The sequence below is a fragment of the Tachysurus fulvidraco genome, chromosome 13 (genome assembly GCF_022655615.1).
Source record: "Tachysurus fulvidraco isolate hzauxx_2018 chromosome 13, HZAU_PFXX_2.0, whole genome shotgun sequence".
Classification (NCBI taxonomy): Eukaryota; Metazoa; Chordata; class Actinopteri; order Siluriformes; family Bagridae; genus Tachysurus; species Tachysurus fulvidraco.
The window spans coordinates 16,503,158-16,527,547 of NC_062530.1; the positions used below are offsets into that span (position 1 = coordinate 16,503,158).

Here is a 24,390-nt window from a genome sequence, read left to right on the forward strand (position 1 = left end):
TCTATTTATCCATCCATTAAGACACAATCTCGGGTCATATACAAAACCTTATCGAGCTAAAACATAAAAGTCCATTTCTTACAACCAGGATTTTGGATGTACACTATTTACGTTAACATTCTTCAACTTAATAGGTAACTAATTAAAATAACCATACCTGCTTATAGCTAGAAAAAAAATGAATCTGCCAAGTGATGCTGGAGGTAAGCTGAAGAAATGTGCTTATACTGTATTTCATAGAAAGCACATGAATATACACTCACAAAGGCACATAATAAGAAAACACATGTAAGATGAATTTATTTTGGCCAGGTGGTTCCCACTCTGATATTGAATACAACCCTAAAATCCTGATGAAAGGTCTATCATTAAAATCGAATCATTTGCCTTTGTGAAGTGATTAATTTGCTGCATTGCGCTCACTTGGTTTTTAAAGGAAATAAAAGTACAGATTTGATTACTGCATGCCTGTCCAGACCTTGTGACGATGATGTATTCTAATCCAACATTTTAATGTGTTCTCTTTCTATTAGACACATCTCAGAGCAGCAGTGGTCAGTGTTTCTCCAACCCAAGCTACCACACTGTGGCCCAGTGCAACATAACCTCCTCCAACACTAACAATCTGGATGGCACTCTAACTCTGAAGGCAAGCACCTACACACACAATCCAATTACCCACACATGACCTTTTCACATAACTACAAAAACAAGCTTTGAACGTAATTAACATGTTTTTAACCTTAACCTGTTTTATTTCATACAGAAAGGGGATAGGAGCAACACAGAATGGAGAGCGTACTGCAATCTAAATGACCTTGGTCAGTGTCTGTGGTTTTTATCTTTCTTTTTATCTCTTGCTGCATTTACTACATGAGAGTTTCACTCATGACCACATGCTCTTAGAATTTTGAAAACAAATGACTTGTCACTACTCTCTAGCCACCCCTCCCTCGCTAGCACAGTCATATTGAAAAACTAAGTGACTTTTCCATATCTACATACACTAGCTGCTCTCCAGGCACTGTAGAACTAGCAGGGGCCCATCATCCTGCTGAGTAGTGACTGCTGAAGGCAAATGTTTTGCACTAGCAGAAGCTTCTAGCCCTTGCATGTGGCGTTTTCCTGCTGTGGCTTTAATAGGTCCTCACTGTTGGTACTCACTTACAAAAACAGACAAAAAGTCTACTCAGTCTATATTACCCAGGGTCACCAATGACAAGAGAGCAGAAAACACATTAGTTCTGTGCTCATCATGTGAGGCTTCTCAACCTGATATGTCTGAGTGTGGGACAGATGATAAGCCTACAGCAGCATGTAAGACACAGGAGGCAGAGGGTTTAGGTTGGGTTTCATCAATTTCCTTAGAGGAAGTAAGATTACACAGCCTGCAGTAACAAACTTGGACAGCCATTTTCTGTATGTTGGTTTTATGACAGAGCACAGTATTTATGTTGAGCTGTGAAATGCATTAATTAAGCTTCCTCTGAAATCTTTCTTTATATTTTTAAAAACGAAGTCCTTTTGCCATTAACCATGCTTCATTTTCTTTCATTTACCCATAAAAAATTATGTACATTTTCAATCTAGAGGTATGTGGCCACTAAAAGTGTTAACAGAACTGAATAAAGGTTAAACACTAGGCATTTTAGAATACGCTAAATGGCTGATAACTAGTTTGCAATCACGTTTCTCAGATAGCTTTTACTCTGGTAGCAGGAGGCAATGGAAATTCCCATACAGGTTTTATCAGCTGCTTCCTGCTTATGTTAAGTGCACTTAAGTTTACATTCTTAAAATCACCTTGAAGGTCAGTGAAGTTATACACTTTTGCTAGGTAAATTGTTTTGAGCAAGAAAACCAAGAGAATTGCAAAATCACGAAGCTAGGACTGCATTGTGTTGTCTGCTATATGACCCTCACCGTTTATTAAAAATACAGTAACTGTAAGAAAGCTTTGTATAAGGAACATTTGCATGCAGAGCGAAAGAACAAGCTTATCAACAACAACAGCAATCTCACTGAATGTTTGCCTCAGCATTTGTTCCACAAATACAATAAATTACATAAGGCTGAATCAAGCTTACCAGATTTAAACATGTTTGTTGGGTATAAAAGTAATTTGTGTGTTACTATTTATCATCATTTCTAAGTATACACATTTCTGTTTGTATGTGCTTCACTGAATTAGGTGTGTCACGAGAGGATACTCTGATACTGCAGGACAACAAAACCACTCAAGTTGCTAAAGGTAATATCCCTTGGAGGCACAATTTCAGAAATATGGGCAGAGACAAACCTGATTGTATGAAGGGAACTTTACAAAAGTATATTTAATTTTTACACTAAAACAAACATAAAATCATTCTCAGAAATCATTTTTCTGGAAAGATAATATGCACCTTTAATAAACATTTAATATATGTGCATACAGTGAAGAACAGGAGTTACCAATTTTCCTGGATACAAATAAAATCCTGGAGCCCCTGCTAGAGGCAGGAAGAATTCGCTCATTAAATTCCTTTCCATTTGCACAGCGAATTGTAGATACTGCCACACACGCGCACTACCGGAAGGGTGTCATTGTAGAACCTGGAGAAAAATGCATGGTTTCACCCAGGTCGCAGCAGCACAGACTTCCTGGGGCTGATTGCTTCTTTTGCTGCATTCAACCCAACCTCTGACTAGGAACACATATCTTCCAAAGAAAAGTTTGCTTCAACTCATAATTTCTACTCAGGATCATGGGACACTCATCTGAGCCCTGAATTCACAAAAACATGTTGATGGTACCAGACAGACACCCTGAAGATGGCTGTGAATCTTCTTCCTTGGACAGCCTGAAATTCCTAAAAACAGTTTAAACTCAGATCACCGTCAGTAGCAGGTTAATAACTACAATTTGACACAACAGACATAATGTTAAAACTCTAACTGAGTTTCCTTTTAAGTCTGGTTTCTCTCAAGGTTTCTTCCTCTTGTGGGTTTCCTGAAAAGGTATTTTGTTGGAGAACCACACGGCCAATGTTCAGTCTAAATACTGCCATGTGCCATGTACTGGTCACAACAAAGAACACTCTGTGGGTTTACTTTCATGGAACACTGTTAGGTCAGTCAGTTTGTTTAAAAATTGTAATAATATAAATCCAAACCTCCAGAATTTGTTTACCTTAAACATGCATGGACTCTATGGTCAACTTGCAAAATTCTGTGTGATGTGGGCAGATTCAGTTATAGAGGCAGAAAGGCATACAGTAGATGGTGAGGCCATTCCTAGACCAATACATCCTTCCCAGCAGGATGTCCAGCTCCAATAAGGAGAACCAAAATTAGCAACAATTTGACATGGCATTGGGACAAATGTCCTCCTGTGTTTAGCCAGACTGATTGCAGACAATACTCTCCCAGAAGCCTGCTGTACCATTTTACAGTTTCTTTTAAAGTACCTGTATTTTCGTAGCTGTCACTGAGGCTAACATATGGCCAGATGAGCCCACCTGAGGAGCTTCTGTGAAAAAGGTAAAGAGATCTGTCACAAAATTGTCAGAGTGATCTAGCATGTGACAATGTTTCAGAACTGGTTAGGAGAAATTTAGGGCCAGTTGAATTTCCCTCAGTTCTGATTAATTTGGTCTGATCTCACAGTAGTTGGCACACCTCCTGCACCTTGGTGGCACCGCAGGGCCAACTAGTAAGGGAGGCATCCATGGTGATTATCAGATTATCTGATGCAGGACCATTCCTATCTATTTTTCAGATCCTTTATTTGTCATCTATTACTGGTTACATAGTAATAATGGCTCAATCAGAAATCCATGACTGGTGCAACTAGCATTCCACAAGCAACTAAAATGAACATTCTGGAGGGAGTCTGTATGTATATAAAATTCACTAGTGCATATATGTGTCATATAATACAAGATGAAATATTAGTATGAGCTCTTTGCTATTGTGGCCTTCTACAGTACCTGTAGAAAACTTGCAAGCAATGGACTGACTAGGGCTGTGAAACAATTCGCACTCACAAGCACCAGGGCTATTTGTCATGACACACAGGTCGATACAGTTAAAACTTAAATGCTAATATTCCAGGGTATTAAATGCAATAATCATCTTACTTGGAATGCCCATGACATTGGATATATTTATTCCACAAATCTTTTTTACTTGTGTCTGTGTATGGGGATCACATGGTGTGCTCTACTGTCTTCACTCCTACAGGCAGCCACTGCACAAGTCACACGATATTTAGTTAAACTTATCTCAAAATTCTTGCATCATTGGCCACATTCACAATCAAAATCCCAAGCTCTCATTGAAAATGAATGACCATTGGCCAGATTGATTGACTATGATTGGTTATTTGCTTTGAGCCCTGGGTTATGACTGTGAGGGCTGCGAAGAATAACCCGACATGAAAGGACCCCACTATTCTAATATACTATACCAATAATCTTTATTGATGAAACACATGATGGCAGCAGCAGAAAGAATTTACAAGACAACAGAATCATTTTGTCTCCCAATTTACAGAGAAATGTATCTAATCTGTTTGTGAGGAACTTCATCATGCAGCAAGACAAAATAATTTATTATCTAAAATTTTAATTTAATTGAAATTTTTAAATAAAATTAAAAAGCTCAATACCAACACAACAAAAAATCAGAGGGGAAACGTGGTGGCCAAGTCAATCCCCAGACTTTAACGCAACTGAGCAGCATTTCACCCTACAGAGGAAGAAGTCATTTTATATTGCACATCCCTGTACAAGGTTCTGCAACCACTCACTTGTACATATGTTAACAGGAAATGATGCTTTCTGATGTAGGGTCTCGGTGGTAGCCAGTTTCATCAAGACTGTCATGGTTTCTGACAGCCCAAAGCAACCACTTAAAGCCACAAGCCCTTACACATCTCTATGCTGCCTGTGTGTCTGCAATTAATCCGATTCTTGCCCTCATCACAACCTCAGCCTCCAGACAGACACACACGTATACACACAAGTCTCCTTAAATTGATCTCCTAGGTCCAGTATTGTCTCAGATCTGTAGTAAACAGCCTAACAAAGGAAGCTGCAGTAGGTGAGACTGGATCAACTTAGATGGAAGAAGCTTTCAAGAGTTTGGCTGCTGACTCTGGAAGCCCTTACTTACTTGGCCAATAAAAATCTGTTTTTGTACTAATAGAATGTGTGTTTTCTGATAATCTGTAGCCTTGTTATCAAGTTGCTAGAATTTAAAATGTTTAGAAATGTGTTCTTGCTACCACCGGCTTGGGATAAATTAGTATAGCCATCAGCTATTCAATAAAGTTTTTTAGAATGCATATCTATAACTGCTACACACACCTCCATGCTCAGCACTTTCCCCCTCGCCCCTACTTTATCTGCAGATAACGTGCATGGCTATATGCTAGAGGGTGTAATGTAATTCTCTCCCATGAATTTTAACAAGTCTCTCCTCTAGGATGTTGCAGATGGGCCATGATACACTTGTTGAGTTTATGTGCCCTAGACGCTGTGACTAGGATTATATTTAAAAAAAAAAAAAAGCATAAATAGTAAATAGTACTGATTTTATATACTGTGTATTACAGTTGTACACAATGCTGAGGTCGAAGCATTAATCTTACTCAAGATAACCTGAATGTCTCATGAACTCATTTTCCTCATCTTGTTTCGCTGGTACAGAATTTACTGTGTCTATGTGGTCTGCAGACTATATCAAGCCATCCATGTGCAGCTCCAGTTCATGCTCTCTGAACAGTGAGAATCCATATGCTACCATCCGGGACCCACCAGGTCTGGCCTGTAAGCACACAGAGAGCAGCTATGTGGAGATGAAGTCTCCTGCACACAGGGACCTGGCCTTCTGCACCAGCACTAACACTAACACTCGTACCTCTGCAAGCAGGAACATCTATGACATGGGTGAGTTAGATATGAGGAAATGCTTCAGAAATACAAGCCATAGGATTTACACAGAAAATATTTCATATTGGAATATTGGTTAGAGAGCTCATTCAGGCAGAAAAATATTTTTGGCTCATATTTGGTCGTATAGAAGGTGAAACTTTAACTAAGAAAAGTAAGTGTCCTGTTTAGGTTCTCTGTGTGGATATATAGTTACTGACTGTAGTCCATCTGTTGCTATACACTATAAATCTCTTTCTGTCAACGTGTAATCCAGCCATCAAGGGAGCACCATGAGATGAACCTGTGAAAACTCTGTGTACCTTTGTGTTACATTACTTCTTGGTACAAATTTTGTGATGGTAGAGAAAATGTTATTATTAAGACATTCAAGCACAAATCATCACATAATACTCAAAAAAACAGAAATCTGCCAGCAATTTTAATGCAATTTTTTCTGAAGGTGAAATGAGAAACTAGCATAGTTATTAAATAGCAACATTATGTGGACACACCTACTTATTTATGAGTTCAGGTGTTTGAGCAACAAGCATTGCTAACAGCTATGTTAAATCAAGTACCTTACCATGTAATCGTCATAGACAAACATTGACAGTTGTGTGTGTCATACTGAGGAGCGTGGTGAATTTAGCTATGGCATGGTCATAGTGGAAGCTCTGCCTTGCTAGATCTGCCTGGTCAACTGTCCATATTTTATTTTTAAGCACCACACATATCTGACCTCAACCCCCTGAAGACCCCACACATAGCATGTCCAACAAGCTCACACACGAGCACACACCAGGTGTTACGGTTGTGTCCACATATTTTTAGCCATGTACTGAAGTTAATTACTTTGCATTGTGCCTCTGCAGTTTATACAGATGCTTCCATAAGTGTTTGGACAGCGACACAATATTTGTAATCTTGCCTCTGTATACTTCAACAGTTGATTTGAAATGAAGCAATCGAGACTTTCGGCTTTAATATCGCATTAAACATTTAGCAGTTACAACCATTTTTACATAGTCTGTAAATTTTTACAGGCTCAAGAATAATTGGACAAACTAACAATTATAAACATAATGATTAATTTTAATATTTTGATGCAAAGTATTTACAGTAAATGACTTCCTCATGTCTGGAGACACCCATGGACACCGCCAAATGCTGAGTTTCCTACCCTTAAGATGCTTTGCAACTCTTTGCAGTAGTCTCCTTCAGTCGCTTCATGTTTGTGTGTCATTCTGCCTTCAGGTTTGTCTTCAGTAAGTTTAAATCATGCTCAATTTAGTTGAGATCAGGTGAGTCATGTGACAGTTTAATAACATTCTGTACCTTTGCTGTAAAAAGCTCTTGAGCTCTGGCCTTTCTGTTCTTGAGTGTTACAAGGTTTTTGCATCTTGAGGTAAACCCTCTGTATTTACATTCTTGAAGGCATCTCTTGATTGTAGACTTTAATAATAATAATACGCCTACCACCTCTTGATGTTGTGAAGGGGTTTTTCTTCACCAAGGGAAAAAAAATTGTGTGATCAGCCACTTGTGGTGAATGGTGTTGCTAAGCTCTCTTATGTTTTTCTGTCTAATGATGGCTTCCTTCACTTGCATCAAAACCTCTTTGGACTGCATATGAAGAAATCTCATGAACAGCTGTACCAGCAATACCAAATGCAAATTCAACAGACCTTTTCTTTCCTTTTCATGAGGTAATGAGGAAACTCAAACATGAAACTGCTCAGAGGTCACCTGTCCAATTAAGTCTGAGCCTGTGGAACTGCAGGGACTATTTAATAAATGGCTGTAAACTGTGGGACTAATAATTATTTAAACAGTTAATGGTTAATCTCTTTTGTTAACACCCTTGAATTAAAGCTGAGTCACCTTCATTACTTCCTTTCAGATCCATTGTGGTGTTATAGAGAAAGCTAAAATCACAAAAAAAAGTGTGTCACTGTCCAAATGCTTACAGCCGTGTCTGTACTTTCTAGTGAAGGCCAGGCATGTCTCATTTCATCACAGTTCTTTGCCACTCTCATTTTTGTTCCAAAGGAAAATAACATAAAAACAAAACACAGATTATGCTAATGTATACCATTTTGCAAACCTTTGTGCACAAAATGTGACATGGATTTCTTCTGTTTGAAAACTAACACGCAATCCTGAACTCTTATCACGAACAGGTCCAGAATAGGTCCTGGGAGAGGTCATGTATTCAGAATGAAAAAAATTAATATGATTGTGCATGTAATATATTGTCAGACTGCAAAGCCTGTAAAGCTACTAATAAATGTAATTTATTGACTGACTGACTTTCTTGCTATACAGTTTGTTAAACTTTCCCGCAAGAAAGTCCGTCAGGCTACAGTCAGTAGCTGTGTAGATCTATAAAGTGCACTTAAAATGTATGTATAAGGATTCGTCATATACTCCAAGATATTTAACTAAGATTTTATCTGCATTTCTATCAGAACCAACAGTGAGTGTTCTACAGGGACCCAATGGACTGGCAACTGGTTTCTCCCAGAACCCTTATGACCTTCCTAGGAACAGCCACATCCCAAGCCACTATGACATCCTGCCCATGCGCCACAGTCCCACACACACCCCGCCGCCCACCGAGAGTCCTCCCAGCTCCCTGCTGTAGACCCAGACCTGATCCTACCTCTAAACTACAGCAAGCACCACCTGCATCTGCAGGACCTCCTCCTTATCTTTTTATTTCATCAAATCTTTCTATCTCTTTCCCACATACACAGACAGATACATGACAAGATGGCTATAAATGCTGTAAAGTGTTGCTTAATTGGTGTGTGTCTACGTGTGTGTGTGTAGGACAACAGATGGCTAAGAAAGGATTGTACAGAGAACTGTAAAGATATTAGCAACTACTCACTTCTCTTCATTTGGTTCCCTGGAGGATAAAAGGATTTAATTAAGAAGGCCAGACTGAGAAGAAAAAAAATCTTGCATTCTGTATCTAATTGTGTTTATCGCAGCAGACGACCGGACTATTAAGGCACTGTTGTGTTGAAGAGTTCCCATACAAATGAGCTTTCTTCAAAAATAGAAGGAACATAGTCTCAGTGATAGCTTAAGCAGGTGGAGAAGTTGACCCAATCACCTGTCCACTGAAGCAATCAGGGACGGAAAGGTGGTGTCACTACTAACCTTGACTATTTAAAGAGGACTGAACAGACCTTAGTGAGAAAGCATGGCTTAATAGTAAACGGTTAAGTAGTAAGACCATTTAGTTTTTACCTTATAAAGACAATTATCAATAAGAGTTTTTGAGAATCATTAGTTTTTCTTCTTAACACTAAGAGTATAATTATTTAAACATTTCAGAAAGTATTTTAAAATCTGCTGAGGTGGAACACATCTCTTTATAAAAGATGTATGAAAGAAACAGCAGCTTGGTATATATACTGTGTAATGTCCTAAATTCCACTAGTCTATATTAAACTGCTGTTTCATCCAAAAACATTTATGGATGGTTATATATCAAGTTTGCAGGTGTGATGTCATGTGAACGTGTATTCAAGACTGTAATATAATGTTCCTTTTTTTTAAATATATATATTCTTTATTTCTGTTTATATTCTTGAATCTCAAATGGTTGGCTTTTGAGACATCTTTGGTTTTTGTGTTTATTTCTAACTTATTTGACAAAGTAGCAGTTTTGTTTTACATAAAGATGTAAAGTTTAAATAGAAAACTATAGCATGAGCAAATTATATCAAATGCTTCATTCATTTCTTGTACCATCCATGCACAGAGGTACACAATGTAAGTTATTATTTGTGTCTAAGTAGATGCATTACAGTGGGCAGTGATCACCTCCATATCGTTTGGAGACATTTCCTGAATCCTTTTTCATATGAAGTTCAGTTTGATAATCCTGACTGCTTGTTTTTTTTTTGTTGTTGTTTTTTTGTGCAGTGCTCTTAATGTGGTTCCATTCCCTTCACTAAAGCAATAACCAGCAGACAATCACATACAGCGACAAAAGTGCAGTTTATCCAGCCGTACACAGCAAGTTGGTGTGCTTTATCCCTGTTTGTGAAACAATACTGATTTGATCTTTGTTTCATTTCATTTCAAAATAAAGCTTACAGAGAATAGGTTTAACAGTAGCACTCATCCATGACATGTTGTGGGTGAGTTACTTCTCTTCACCTGAGGGATTCTCATGTTTATGGATATGACCACTGAGAATTAGGAAAATTATGAAGTAAATGGCTAAAGATTTAACTCAACACATTGATTACGAAGGATGACAAAGGCACTTATTACTAAAAAAAAATCCTAATTCATTTAACGTAAATCACAAAACATTTATCACAAATTTCCTAAATTACTCACTTAACCGTAATTTTATTTTTCACTTTGAAATTCAAACTACAGTGGATAGAGTAATAGTATAATGATAAAAAAAATCACAGTACAGCACAGACAAAACAAAGGTTTTTTGAGGCAATATGTGAAAGAGAATTGACAGAACATCAATTTCAGATAAACATAAGACACACCAGCTATGTGCCATGCTTAGGCTGGGCATAGCTGTGCCATCTGTACCCATACATCATTGGCACTGCCCTTAAGCCATCTATCAGTCAGTTACATGATTAGTTACAGGGTCCCGAGGGCCAGTTTGAAAGAAGGCCCAAATACCATATAGTCACAGAATGCATAGAGAAAGACATCGTGCCCAACTTGACAGGTATACAATTTTCTTTGCAACTATTCTGCTTTAGACCATTATATTGAGATATTGTCGATAGAGATTCAAAACTACACACTCTTTATTACAATTTTACATTACTATACCAGCTCTTACAAGGGGGTTTCCCCACCTTAACCCAAAGGGGTCTCAGAATGCGTAGCTTTAAGGAGAATTCTTTTAACATTTAAGTGTAACAGAGAGGGTGCTAGGTTTTAAGGATATACCAGAATAAATCATGCATATTGTCCTCACTATCATTTCTATTGTATATACACAACTATTCCTTAGACAGCCATGATGCAAAAATGATTTGCAGTTTATGATGTTCCCCACAAATGCCGTATCATAGGAATGCTTGCTTTTACAATCACAACATGATTATACTGGGCTACAATACATTATACATTCTTAATTTATTTTGATAAACATAGTACTGTCCTAAAATTCCAAAAGTCTTACATAATAGGCACAAAACAATAAATCAGCTGGCTACTATAGAATAAATACTAAAGAATTAAACTGTAGTGTGGGTTATATAAGGAAAGAAATAGTGTGTTTGGTGCAAAAATTTTGCGAAGCTCCAGCTTACAATCATCAGCTAAGTCTGTGTGCAGTGGCTATTCTTTCTCTTGACTAAGGAGGGTGGCACACTGAATGGGGTGTTTTTGTGGGATTATATTATAAGATGTCGGTCCTCACTTACTATACTAAACTTTATAGTGTTCCAGTGCTATTAAAACAGGTATCTACACTGACTGCCATCAAAGTCTAATCTTAAATGTTTCTTTATTGAACGTGTTGCCTCGATTTCTGCATCGCTCGTCGTTTCTGGCCAATTTAAACTTGCTGTTTAACTTTGCTAAAAGGACCAAACGGAGGTGACATCAGAGGGCAGAAACATTAAGATAAAAGGCAGCATTCAGAATGAATGAATGCTACCACACTGCAGAAGATCATGTGCAGGAGGCCTCACAGCACTCCTGTTGAGAGAAGGAGGAAAAAGCCCACAGTGTGGGCACATGCACAAAAAAAATGGAGGCTTTCCTATGTGACATTCCACTGAGAAAGGCACGAAAACCACTACTCTACAAGATATGCACAGGATGAATGGAAACAGCAGCAGCATGAGGAAACACTCGGTCAGTGTGAGGAGTCATGTCTGCAGCGTTCTCTGTTCCAAAGAGCATCTTCCCAGAATGCTGATAGAAATCATGCAATCATATTCTACTATACACACCACAGGAACCACAACAATCATGACTGATGTGTTACTATCTGATCAGATACGGTCAAAAATGCAATAATGGGAGTGCTCCTAAGATAGTATTTAAGTTTGCATGCAATGTGAAGCTTTTGCATACACACAGCCATAGCTAAAGTTGGGAAGTTGATGATTTCTGGGGCCTAATGCAAGTCTAATGTCTAGTATCCAAACTCTCTAAGTAGAGCATACAGTAATATCTCCTTAATGCCACTTGTCTAATCTTGTGACAGGCTCAGAGACAACCACATGCCAGCTGCTCAAGATATTGACATGAACAAAACCTCACACTGTTCACAAATGAAAGAATATATTAAGACGTTTCTGTGAAGATCAGCACAACTGATTATTCAAATTTTGCGATAGAAAAGCCTACCATGGCAGAAAAAAAAAACAAAAAACAAAATGTTAGTCCAGAGCGCAGGTGGTAACCCTTTTGAGAGCTGAGGTTTGAAAACACAGCTTCTGTGCTCTAGCCCAAGCGTGCAGCTGCGCCTCTGAACCAAAGCAGTCTTTAAGAATTAGGAGTGAGGGGAAGGATTGTGGGTGGGGGGGGATTGAAGAGACAGGGAGGGATAAGGGTTTTTCTGCAGGTGGGCTTTGCAGGAAAAGGAGGTCATGGAAGGGGCTAGATATTCTGGCAACACTGCATTTTTGGCTTATTCTCAGTGGGCTGCACCTGGATGGACACCACGTTGTTGCTGGGTGATATGTCGTTGTCCCGGCGGTCCGACATCTGTTTCTGGGACACGATGCGGTAGATTTCTGTAACATAACAATCAGCTCATAAGGAACAGGATTGACCTTGTCTTTGAAGGTGATTAGTTGTGATTAATAAAACACTAGAACTGTTTTGGGATCATTTAATTTCGCATCGGTGTGTTCACAGAAATGAACTGAAAAGCCTGTGTGCTGAGATGCGTCTGAAATCATTTAAATTCATTACACCTTTTTTATTCAGCCTTAGCCATAAACACTGCAGTATGCCTGAGGTAATGTAATTACCATGTTATATCTGATGGTCTTTAAATATGTAAACTTGTTTCAGCTTACACTGCAGAAAGGAAATAAGGCTGGGCTGACAAACAAAGCTGCAACAGAACAGGAAGCTTTTTTTTATTACAGTCACGTCAAGCTGGAGGAACTCAATGGACCCACCCCAGCAAGGTCAGTCCTTTGATTAGTCATTCATAAGGGAATGGCCTTAGACCAAAAACCAATCAGCCTTTAGCCTACACGTGTGCGCGCGCGCACACACACACACACACACACACATTTGCATGAAGTCCTGCTAATCAACTTTTTTCTCTGCTGGTTTCCGGCTAAATTAGTTTTGGTCAGAAACCAGCAGAGAAAACAGTATAAATTCTTATATATAATCTGCCCATTGGAAAAGACCCAAAAAGACCATAATATCAGCTCCTGTACTCGGAGCCCACTCACCAGTCAGTATAGTCTGAAAGGCTGTCTCCACATTGGTGGAATCCAGAGCTGATGTCTCCAGGAATGACAACCCATTTTTCTCTGCACAGACAAGGAGAATTTTTTTTCACTGAGATATCATGTCAAGGCCCTAGTAAACCACATCAAAAGAACACAAGGCTACTGAAATATTAGTTTATATTAATACTAGTTCAATGTGGGCAGTGCTGCAACAGTTCTTAGCCCAAAACATGGGTTTCTGACCTGCAAATGCACGCGCCTCATCGGTGGGCACAGCCCGGAGATGGCGCAGGTCACTTTTGTTGCCAACCAGCATGATAACAATGTTGCTGTCTGCATGGTCCCTCAGCTCCTTCAGCCAGCGCTCCACATTCTCATAGGTGAGATGCTTGGCAATGTCGTACACCAGCAGAGCCCCCACAGCACCACGGTAATACCTGTAAACCGAATATAAAAACCAATCAGTACCTGGCCAGCAGTAGCTCAGAGGTTAAAGGATGTTCACAACATTTTAATAAACATCATACAATATTTAAGCTTGATAATGGGATTTCCAGCAAAACAGCATTTGACTTTTTTTTTTAAATCTAAAAACTGCAAGACGAAGTATACTCTAATACAACAGAAAAAGAAAAGTATTCAGCACAAAAAAGGGCAGAAAGAATTAAACAGTCAATACAAAATACTATATTTTAATGTCATGTGATCTACTTGAGACTATAACAACATCTTGTTCGCAGCCCCAATTAAAAAAAAATAAAAAATCATGTGTCATAATATTGGTTTTATATAATAGGCATGAGCTATTGATGATAAGGTCAAAAATTAAAAACTTATAATCTTTTACAAACAATGAAGTGTGTCAAAGTACTATTCTCGGACAAAACCCTTTACACTCAAGTTGTGTGCGCTTTATAATTGAGTGCCAAATCCAATATACATTTATTATGGTCAAAGTGTACACCAAGTTTATTTTGATTAAGCACGTGAGATATAAAGTATATATTATATGTGTTCATGTCTTGTCAATACCATCCTGTTTACACTGTGGAGCTTCTGTACTAGAACAAATTCCTCGTATGTGAAAACATACTTGGCAATAAAGATCTTTCTGATTCTGATAAAAAGAGAGGTGCACAAGTGTGGTGGTGTTTTCTTACGCTGAGGTGATGGCTCTGTAGCGTTCCTGCCCAGCAGTGTCCCATATCTGGGCTTTAACGGTCTTCCCATCAACCTGAATGCTACGAGTAGCAAATTCCACTCCTATAGTGCTTTTGCTTTCCAGGTTGAACTCGTTGCGGGTGAAACGGGACAAAAGGTTACTCTTCCCCACACCAGAGTCTCCAATCAGAACAACTTCAAAAATGAACAAAACAACAAAAAATTAAGTGTCCAACTTTCTGATCACTTTCTATAAAATCCAACACAGAATATTCATATCCAAAACCACACTTTCCTGAAATGCTGAATCAGAAATGATGATTCATGAGATCAGAAATGATTCAGAGCTGGTACTTTTTCACTGTGCCACTGTGCATGCGTGTGTGAGCGAGTGTGTGTGAGTGACAGATGTTGACTGCATTTAAAAATGAGATCCGTAATACAATACAGTATTATATTAGATTGAAAATTTAAATATTGGGATCTATGCAACTCAAGTGCTAATGAATTCATTCCCAAGTTGACAATTAAAAGTTTAGACAGGATTGGAGTGTCTAAGCATCCGTTGTAACATCAAAACAGTAAACTGTACTTTATCAAATCAATATATAACTAAATGGCATCATTATTGGATGGACTATTGGATGTGACATTCTATTGTCTTTAATGATTAACAATTTCCTAAGCTCATTCCCCACTCAATCAAATTGTAAAATGGCAACAAATTCCTCATGTAAAGGGACACAAGAATACACGGCACTCTTTACAGGGTGGATTTAATTCTATATTGCATAATAAGTGGGGAAAAAACCATGGGACCGAGAGTTCCATTGTGAACACACACAAAGTGAACACCTAAAGTAACCTCGTCATAACTTATATATTAGGGTGAAACATACACACATATATACATACGAACACAAATATCTATCTATCTATCTATCTATCTATCTATCTATCTAGATATCCGTGTTAGTGTGTGTGTGTGTGTATATATAATTATATACACACTATATAATATATATATATATATATATATATATATATATATATATATATATATATATATATATATATATAAATAAAAGACAGAACATCCCATTTTTTGCTGATTGAAAATTAAACACTAAGTGAACGCCATGGCCTTTTCTTGTCTTAATGGTTAGAATAAAAATGCTTCCTTTTAGCTCGTGGCAATAAAATGTGCTTAACACTGACTGAGTGCTTAGTTAAAGCGAGCTGTCTGGGTTTAGTCTCTGTCTCTAAATCCTGTGTAAGGTGTGGTGACCGAGACTGAAATATCCAGATACATCTTAAACATATTAAATGCTTGTTCACTGCGACGTTTGTGTGTACAGCATTAGCCACTGAACTAAATAAACATAGGTGTGCGATATGAATCACTCTAACAATCACGGAGATTAGTGTAACGGATGAATAACATTGCGAATAACGTTTTTCGCTAAAGCAATAAGCAACATTACTCGCTAACTTTGGCCTATTAGCTAGCTAGCTAGCATAGGTGGAAACAGCTAGCGTGCTAAGACATTTTGTACAGTTCCTGCCTTATCCGATATTAGCCTTTTCTAGCTAATATGTGAATAAATATCAAGATGACATTAGCAATAGCAGCTTTAAATTGTATTCACCTTTAAACAGGTAGTCGTACTCGTCGTCTCTTGTTCCCATTTTGCTAGAAATGAAGGTTAAACCGTGGTAGGTAAACACTTATCGAGCTAAAATGGAAACAGCCCGCTCGGTCCTTTCCGCTGCTGCACTGCAGTCAGATTGTGTGTATAGCGGTAGCCATGCTAACTATTTAGCAAGCGAGTTGGCCTTCATTCGAGGGTTCAAAACAAACGCGTCAGTTTCAAAATAAAAGTCCTCGTTATGGATTACTACAATTGGTAAAAAGATTATCCCTAACTGATTTTTGTTGCTTTTTTGAAATAAATTAGTTTTGTTTTTGTTTTATTAATTTTTTTCTAATGTTTATTTATTTATTTATTTTGATAATGTTTTATTTGAGAAGGGTAGCGCTGAAGCGGTAAATTAAACGAAAGCACTTACATGTATGCCTTTTATTTTTGATGTGTGAATAGTTAATTTAAATGTGTATTATATATTTGGTCCACACTTAACACAACAACAGCAAGTGTCTGAATAACGCTTTATAAATAAACTTCTGCTTTCACTGTAGTTTAAATACCGCGGTCTTAAGCACTAATAAATTGGTGATCATTCAGATGAAGAATATTTCCTTTGTGCCATTGTTCTCTAAAATTACCCCTTTTTAGTGAATGTTATTTTTCCCTCACGTGCATTTTCATATTTTACTTTGCGATATATTATTGTGGATTTGGCTTAGTAGAGACTGTACTTATAATTTATCTTGGAAATAAAAAAAATGCAATTAGTTATTATGCTATTGAATCAAGATCGTTTGGAATGCCAAGGATTGTTCGGCAGTTAAAACGCACTTGACGTCATCTATACACGACGTCATTTAGATTTATTAGATAGCTGACGTGAGGTTTACTTCAGCTGGTTCCATGGTGTAATGGTTAGCACTCTGGACTCTGAATCCAGCGATCCGAGTTCAAATCTCGGTGGAACCTGCGAGTCATTACTTTTCTCTTTCATTATTTGCTTTGGCCAGATCACATTACTGCTGTAGAAAACAAAACCCCTCGCTAAACCACAACTCAGTGTAAAGAGCATTCAACCCAAACGGAATGAATACAAAGCCAAGAGCTGAGCAAAATTCAGAGACTTTACTGATCTGCTCTTCAAACATCAGCACACACAGAGTGTAACAACACACCTAAACGTGAACACTGGCAGAGCAAAGTTTTTTCTATTATTATTATTATTATTATTATTATTATTATTATTATTATTATTATTATTATTATTATTATTAATGTGTTTTAGTGCACTGCTTGTGACTGACCACAAGAGGGAAGTGTTTTGTAACTTTCTGAGAAAACGAATGCCACCCACAAGGTTTGTACTGAATAACCACAGATTATTTATTCTTCTACTTTTTGGTTAGGGGCCACAGCATATCATCTGCTTCTTGCTTTAGCCTAGTGGTTAAGATGCTGGGATACTAATCGGTAGGTCAGAATGAGTTCGAATACTAGGTCCACCAAGCTGCTACTGCTGGGCACCTGACCCATCAGTTGTATAAATTGAAATACAATTATAAGTCACTCTGGATATAAGGGTGTCTGCTAAATACCCTAAATGTAAATAATTATATATATATGTTAATTTTGAAGAGCCGGTAACATAAGAATTTGGTCTCTCACATTACAAAATAAACGCAAAAAGAATAAGAACATCCATAATGTGCTAATGAAGCTATAACAGCTAGTTCTCCAGTGGTCCACATCAGTGTGGATGGAGTCCTCGAGCTCGGGCTTTGATGAGCCAGATGAGTTGAATCAGTGTGAGATGAATGAGTTTGAGATGAATCAGTGTGAGTTGAATCAGTTTGAGTTGAATGAGTGACCACATCAGTGTGGATGAAGTCCTCGAGCTTGGGCTTTGAATCAGTTGAATCAGTGTGAGTTAAATCTATACCCCCTTCCATATGTCAGTGGATCACCAGCTTCCTGGCAGACAGGAAACAACAGGTGAGACTGGGAGGTGTTACCTCCAGCATTCAGACAATCAGCACTGGCGCTCAACAGGGATGTGTCCTCTCCCCACTGCTATTCCCCCTCTACACTAATGACTGCACTTCAAGTGACCAAACTGTTAAACTCCGAAATTTGCAGATGATACTACGCTCACCGATCTCATCCAAGATGGCGATGAGTCTGCATACCGGCAGGAGGTGAAGCTATCTGAGCTATCTGGTGCTATGGTGCAGTCAGCACAGTCTAGAGCTAAACACCCTCAAAACTGTGGAGATAGTGGACTTTATGAAAGACCCCTCAACACTACTCCCCCTCACAATATCAAACAGCCCGGTGTCATCTGTGGAGGCTTCAAGTTTCTGGGCACTACCATTTCCCAAGACCTAAAATGGGAGTGCAACATAAACTCCATCATCAGGAGCTGTTGATGCTGTTCTACACTGCAGTCATTGAATCTGTCCTGTGCACATCCATCACCATCTGGTTTGTTGCAGCAACAAAACAGGACAGGAACAGACTGCAACACACAGTAAAAACAGCAGAACAAATAATTGGTGCCCCCCTGCCCACTCCCCAGGACTTGTACGACACAAGAACCAGAAACCAGGCAGGAAAAATCACCACTGACACCTTCGCACCCTGGACACAACCACTTTCAGCTCCTCCCTTCTGACAGGCACTAGTTTCTTTCCCCAGGCCTCTTATCACCCTGACTCACCATAATTATATTCACTGCTTCATATCTATAAGTACTGCATTATCAGGACTGTCAGTCATCAAATCATCTGTATATTACACACACTACTGCTGCTGTAGATTGTACAAAAAGCATAATATTGCACAATATTGTTATTTGCACTCCCACACTTTATGTACATAACATCATTCATATTCTATATTCTTATTTAATACTCATTCTGTCTATATTGTATCTCATCATCTGCATTGTCTTGTATAGTTTGTATAGTGATATTTACAGAGCCGATCCTGACCTCCCTGGGGCCCTAAGCAAAATTCTGCTAAGGGGCTCTCCTACCTGACCCGTGAGCCATGTAAACCATTTGCCACACATTCACACTTGACAGCATCTCCGCTACTAACAAATTTCAGCATAGCACCTGTAAGTTATAGATAACTACTATTATTCATTTTATAAGCTGCATTAGGCCCCACTTAAACTGCCTCCCTCAGATTCCTCTTTATCCATTTTCAAATATAAAATACTATTTAAAAATATGGTTACTACTAGAAATCACACTCTTAATATTTACATTTTAAGTATTGAAAACTGAATTATTGATATCAAAAATCCCTATCATGTGAATGTCATTTAGGAATGCTATCACGCTACTTTTTGTACTGGTCCCCACACAGATGTTGTTGCTGTAAAGAGCGCGTGTCATTTTGTGCACGATTGCATGCGCATATGAACGCATGTTCACGCGCGGCGTGGTTATCGAGCTGCCGTTTATAAACACCGTTGCCCTTGGGCGTTTATTCACGCGAATGTTCACTTTACAGCGAGGCAGGGGGAGGCGGGACCTTGCGTAATTTCGGGGCCCTACGCAACTTGCGTAGTGAGCGTATAGGGCCGATCGGCTCTGAGTTATTTACGTATGTACGACTTTGAGAGTCACAAACAGCTGGAAGCAAATTCCTTGTGTGTCAACACACTTGGCCAATAAACCTGATTCTGATTCTGATTCTGATCAGTTTTAGTTGAATCGTTTATTTATTTATTTGTTTGTTTGTTTGTTTGTTTGCTTGGTTTTATTAAATACTATTAATAAGTACAAGACATCAAAACATTATATCAATACACATATGAAATACAAAGAAGAAAAAATACGTAAACACAAATAAATAAATTGCCAGGGTAAAATCCTCGAGCTCGTGCTCGCGCTTCCTCAGAGCCAGATGAGTTGTGACGTACTCGCCGTTTGCTGGCAGTCACGTGGTCGGCTCCGGCAGGTTCTGATAAGCGCGTGCGCGAGAATCCATCCCAGCGCATCCCAAAGCGGTCAGTCGTGAGGATGTAATGACGGCTATGTCGAAATATCCACAATTCGCTGTTTGAAATCGGTTTATTGCTTTCTTTAAAAAAAAATGGAAAACAAGAGGAAGAAATATCAGCGTGTTCAAGCTGAATAAGAACGTGGCGGTGCTTTTACGAAGTGATCATCACACTGTAGATCTACTGAAACCGTAAGTGGATTTACACCATAAAAACCTTTCCTATTGTTGTTATATGAACCTATACGGCGAGGTGCCGGTGCCGCGGTGCGTCACAGCGCGCGGTGGTGATGTGGGTCTCGGGGCGCAGTAACACGTCCATGATGCGCTGATGTCTCTTGTGTTGTGTTCACGTTCAGTTCAGGCATCAGCTTGTCTCTTATAACATCTGACACACTGTATATATGTCTTTACATACATTTCTTAAAAGCTCAAACATTATATTGAGCCTTGGCTTGAATGCTGGAGTCTCCAGGTCTATATTATGACCCTTAATTTTAATACTAAGAGCACTAACTGTGTTTATATGTCTATATGTTTTTCTTTCTCTTGGAGTCTTCAGGTCTATATTATGACTCACATGACCCTTAATATTTAATACTAAGAACACTAATGTCTATATATTTTTCTTTCTCTTTTTTCTGCATGATTTTGCTGGTCAGTGCGGCTTTAATCTGCCTGTACTGTATGTAAACATTCCCTGTGTCTCTTTTAATGGGAGGTTGAAATGGTTGTTTTGATTCATTGATCACGTGTAGTTATATGTGTGGTTCTTATTAAAACCGTATGTTTATTCACTCGAGTAATAGCTGTATTAGAAGTTGCTCTATTTAAGAAAGGTGAAGAGATGGTGCTTTATAGCTCAGAGGAAGTTTCTGCCTGATTACTGAGGAATTCCCTGTGGGTTAGAAGCAGGTAGGTTTCCGTGTTTGTTGTTTAAATGAAGTTGTTCACTGAAAAATGTTTACTGTCTTAAGTTTCTTTACTTCCTTTATAGCCTTAACTGACCAGACACCCCACCCAGAGGAGTGCAGTCTTTTGCTGGCTTACATTGTTGTTCATTCCAGCTGATGAGATTTTTGTGGTCACACTTGCCAGCCCTCGCTGCTCTAGCAAGCCGGCTTGTCTGCATGTTTCCTAAAAATATATAGTCTAACATCTGTCTTGTTTCTTGTATGTTCACTTAAGGCATTATCTGTGTCACATTATTTTGTTTTCCCCTCAAAACCTTGCAAGTTCAGTGTATTTTTCTAGCCTGTGGGAGGCAACACCCCATTTTCAGTTGAATTACATTCATCATTCAAGACCAACCTCAGTGTTTGAGTGCAGCTTTAAACATTGTTACGCTTTCATCAGGTGTAAAACTGACTGCTTTTTGTAGAAGAAACACATTTTATTGTGTTTCCTGTAACCTAGATCTGCCAGACAAAACATTTTTGGTTGGAAATAGCTTGGCTTGGCTTCCTTCTTTCCTAAGTATGCAGATGTCTGCTTGTGTCTCTTCATGGTGCCGAGGAGTCATATGTCCACCTCTGTGGCTTAAGCAGGACCAGATGCTTGGCCAAATGTGCTGTATGATTCCCACTTCCTGCATTCTCCCCTTGGCCTCCCTACTGCTCCAAAGCTGTGTGTTAGTAGGAACCTCCCTAGAGCAGAAGGCGCTGGCCCTCGGCCAACAAACCCAGCTTTGAAACAGCTGTATGACTTCAGATACATAGTTTTTGATAATGTTGGCCTATCTGTAGCCATCTCAGAGCCACAGGATGGTGAAAGAAGGCAGAGATTTTGTAGCAGGCACAAGGAAGTTTCCTTGAGGGGAGTAAAAGATAAACAATAGTGGATGAGGGCATGTTATAGCACCACGGTCCGCTCCATTATCTCCAGCGAAATCATCTTTTTTTCATAATAGCATAATTGAATTCTGTAAGGCTGTCACTAATGTGTACTCCAGTACTGTCTATGTTTAGGTCTGAGTGTGTTTAAAAAGCCTGTAGATTGGTATACCAGTATCAGTTTAGAGAGAAAAGAGAACTACAGTAAGTAATATTCTAAGGTCAGATCTCCTGTTGCACAGTTCCTTAGAGATAGTCCGGAAATCAGTCATCACTTGAGCAGACTAGTTCCCTATTCTTTAAAAAGGCATCCAAGGAAGCAGATTGTAGTTGCGTATTCAACGCGACAGTTACGCAGGTTCTCCTTGGCAGGATTTCCGCCGTGGAGGAGATTGTGATGAAATGCTCAACTTCCAGCATGCTTCCAGACATCTCGATGTCACTGTGTGATGCTGTTGTGATGTTTCTCAATCAGGCAGCAACTTCCTGTCAGTGCTTGCCCATTTTTGTCACAGCATGAGTCACTTTGAGGAATTTTCGTACTTTGAATGACATAAATATTGTTTGCCTGAAGGCTTTTCTGGGCTTCACTTATTCATGAAATTAATTTATTCATGACATTCACTTCTCTATATTATCATAATTGACATTGTTCTATAATTGTCAATAATGCTTCCAACTTGAAAGTAGATTGAATGTTAAATTATGCATTTATTTACAACTTTCTCACAAAAAAACATTTGACATACAAGTGTAATTGTCTTTGTGTATTGTGACATTGTGTATAATTAAGCCCAAAGACCATTAGTTCACATATTATGTGCATACTCATTTTTCAACCTTTCTTAAACCTTTTTAAATCTTTTTAAACCACTACATAACAAATATTTGCTGCTTTATATTTATTTATGCACCATTGTTGCCATGGTGAGGATTATGATTTCTCTGCTCACACTGCCAGCCCCGGCGGATGGCGTGGTTGCTGGTCCAAGAGATTATGTCTCTATTTTTAATCCAAATCTCTCGCTTAACTTGTGACACATCTGCTGCATTTTCACCTTCTTATTTTCTATGTAGTTTGCCATACTCTGTGATCTAAGATGCGCAGGGATGTAGGTGGATCTTGGAACAGAGCGTTTTGTGAGTGGGTGGCTTCGTGTTGCCTTGCTCAGATAGAACGTCAGAAATGGTGTTGCTTTCCTATTGCAGCTCCAGCTCCAACAATTTAGTTTAAAACTCAAAATGGAACAGCACCAAAATGCACTGTAATGCACATTGATGTCCTAAATGAGGCATTGGGAGCACGTGCACTTAGATGAGGTGGATTAGGGTCATATAGACCATGTTTAATCTGTGAGTCTTTTTCTGAGCATTTCAATTAGTTATTTTTTGCTCATCCTCAAATCATGCATTCTCTTTAGCTAACCAGTTTAATAAAACAAAGAGGTGGAATATCTCTTTATTCAACATGGAGGAGTTAGTCAGAAGGTCAGCCCCCCCAATAAGCTCTTAAACTCTGTCCCGTGACACTGCTGGTCCATAATTCAAACCACAAAGCCATTACCTCCAAAGCTCTTGACCGACTGACACCATACAGAGAGCCAGAGAAAGTGCTCATCTGCTGTGTCAGTGCTGGTGATGATGCTCAGCAGCCTGTAAACTGATCCTGGACAAATGCCTCACCACGGCCTATTACTGTTACCGTATGAAGTCCATAATATTAAGATGTATTCTACATCATGAGGCAGCAGTACAGCTTAAAACCCTGTTATTCCTGGCTTGTGACCATGTGACTTACAAATCTTTAATTGTAGGAGTATTTGTAAGAAATACTTATCAGAATCTGGACATTATATCAATGTATGTAATAATATTAGTACTAAAATGAGTAATGTTCCAGGATCTTGTCTATGATGATAGGTCTTTGTGGAATATATAAGTTATACCCGTTCCATTTATGATCATTAATAATGAGTGTTAAACAAACATTATATTTGCAACAGGCAGAAACTACACAATATATGAATATAATTATAAACAACAGTGGGGTGTTTTCAAGACACACATAGTGGCGGTGCACACTCTGCTTGCTATTTATGGCACCATGAAACAGCGATAATCAGTCACACTCAGCTGGCTACACAGGGCTGTACGCTAAAGTGTGAAGACACTTGTACATGTGTGCTGTAAATTCCTTAGCATTGGCCAGTTTTCAGAAAGTGTTGAGAAGTTTAATAGTTGCTTAATAGAAATGTTTTTGTTTTGGAGAGATAGTTCCACTATCCAATTATTTTATTTCTACTTGAATGGACTTCTTAGAAGATTTACAGTTTATACAGACAGAAACTTTCTGTTATGCACAGCAGGAATTATTGATAATTGCAACCATATGGTC

At 38.7% G+C, this 24,390-nt stretch overlaps 3 protein-coding genes and 1 non-coding gene across 8 annotated transcripts in view; 3 read left to right on the top strand and 1 right to left on the bottom strand.

Annotated features, from left to right (window-relative positions):
• Positions 1–11,289, top strand: part of megf11 (multiple EGF-like-domains 11) — a 98,911-nt gene extending 87,622 nt beyond the window's left edge. For 2 of the 3 annotated variants that reach the window (XM_027161553.2, XM_047822282.1), the window contains exons 22-26: positions 534–649; positions 767–821; positions 2,192–2,251; positions 5,718–5,930; positions 8,384–11,289. In XM_027161553.2, the coding sequence (XP_027017354.1) occupies positions 534–649; positions 767–821; positions 2,192–2,251; positions 5,718–5,930; positions 8,384–8,559 (620 nt within the window). In that variant the 3' untranslated portion in view covers positions 8,560–11,289. The remainder of the gene's footprint in view (positions 1–533; positions 650–766; positions 822–2,191; positions 2,252–5,717; positions 5,931–8,383) is intronic. The other variant, XM_047822283.1, reaches the window with a different exon arrangement.
• rab11a (RAB11a, member RAS oncogene family) lies at positions 10,266–16,333 on the bottom strand. Its single transcript, XM_027161555.2, has 5 exons — positions 16,153–16,333; positions 14,503–14,698; positions 13,586–13,779; positions 13,343–13,423; positions 10,266–12,664 (listed from the first exon to the last, which is right to left on the bottom strand). The coding sequence occupies exons 1-5, from the start codon at positions 16,190–16,192 to the stop codon at positions 12,528–12,530; spliced, it is 648 nt and encodes a 215-aa protein (XP_027017356.1). The 5' UTR covers positions 16,193–16,333; the 3' UTR covers positions 10,266–12,527.
• Positions 16,334–17,049: 716 nt separating this feature from the next.
• trnaq-cug lies at positions 17,050–17,121 on the top strand. Its single transcript has one exon. It is a non-coding gene; the product is annotated as a tRNA-Gln (tRNA).
• Positions 17,122–20,097: 2,976 nt separating this feature from the next.
• The window catches only part of dennd4a (DENN/MADD domain containing 4A), a 28,830-nt gene continuing 24,537 nt past the window's right edge, over positions 20,098–24,390 (top strand). Inside the window, exon 1 of one of the 3 annotated variants that reach the window (XM_047822333.1) lies at positions 20,098–20,355. The gene's annotated coding sequence lies outside the window, so the exon portion shown is untranslated. Of the gene's footprint in view, positions 20,356–20,951; positions 21,079–24,390 lie in introns of those variants that run through there. The other 2 variants (XM_047822335.1, XM_047822334.1) reach the window with 2 other exon arrangements.

Excerpts from the sequence above, each read along its gene's own strand:
- rab11a (XM_027161555.2), bottom strand. The coding sequence starts at position 16,192 with ATGGGAACAAGAGACGACGAGTACGACTACCTGTTTAAAG. Across the intron at positions 14,699-16,152 it reads GTACGACTACCTGTTTAAAG|TTGTTCTGATTGGAGACTCT; the intron begins GTGAATACAATT and ends TCATTTTTGAAG. Across the intron at positions 13,780-14,502 it reads TACAGAGCCATCACCTCAGC|GTATTACCGTGGTGCTGTGG; the intron begins GTAAGAAAACAC and ends TTCGGTTTACAG.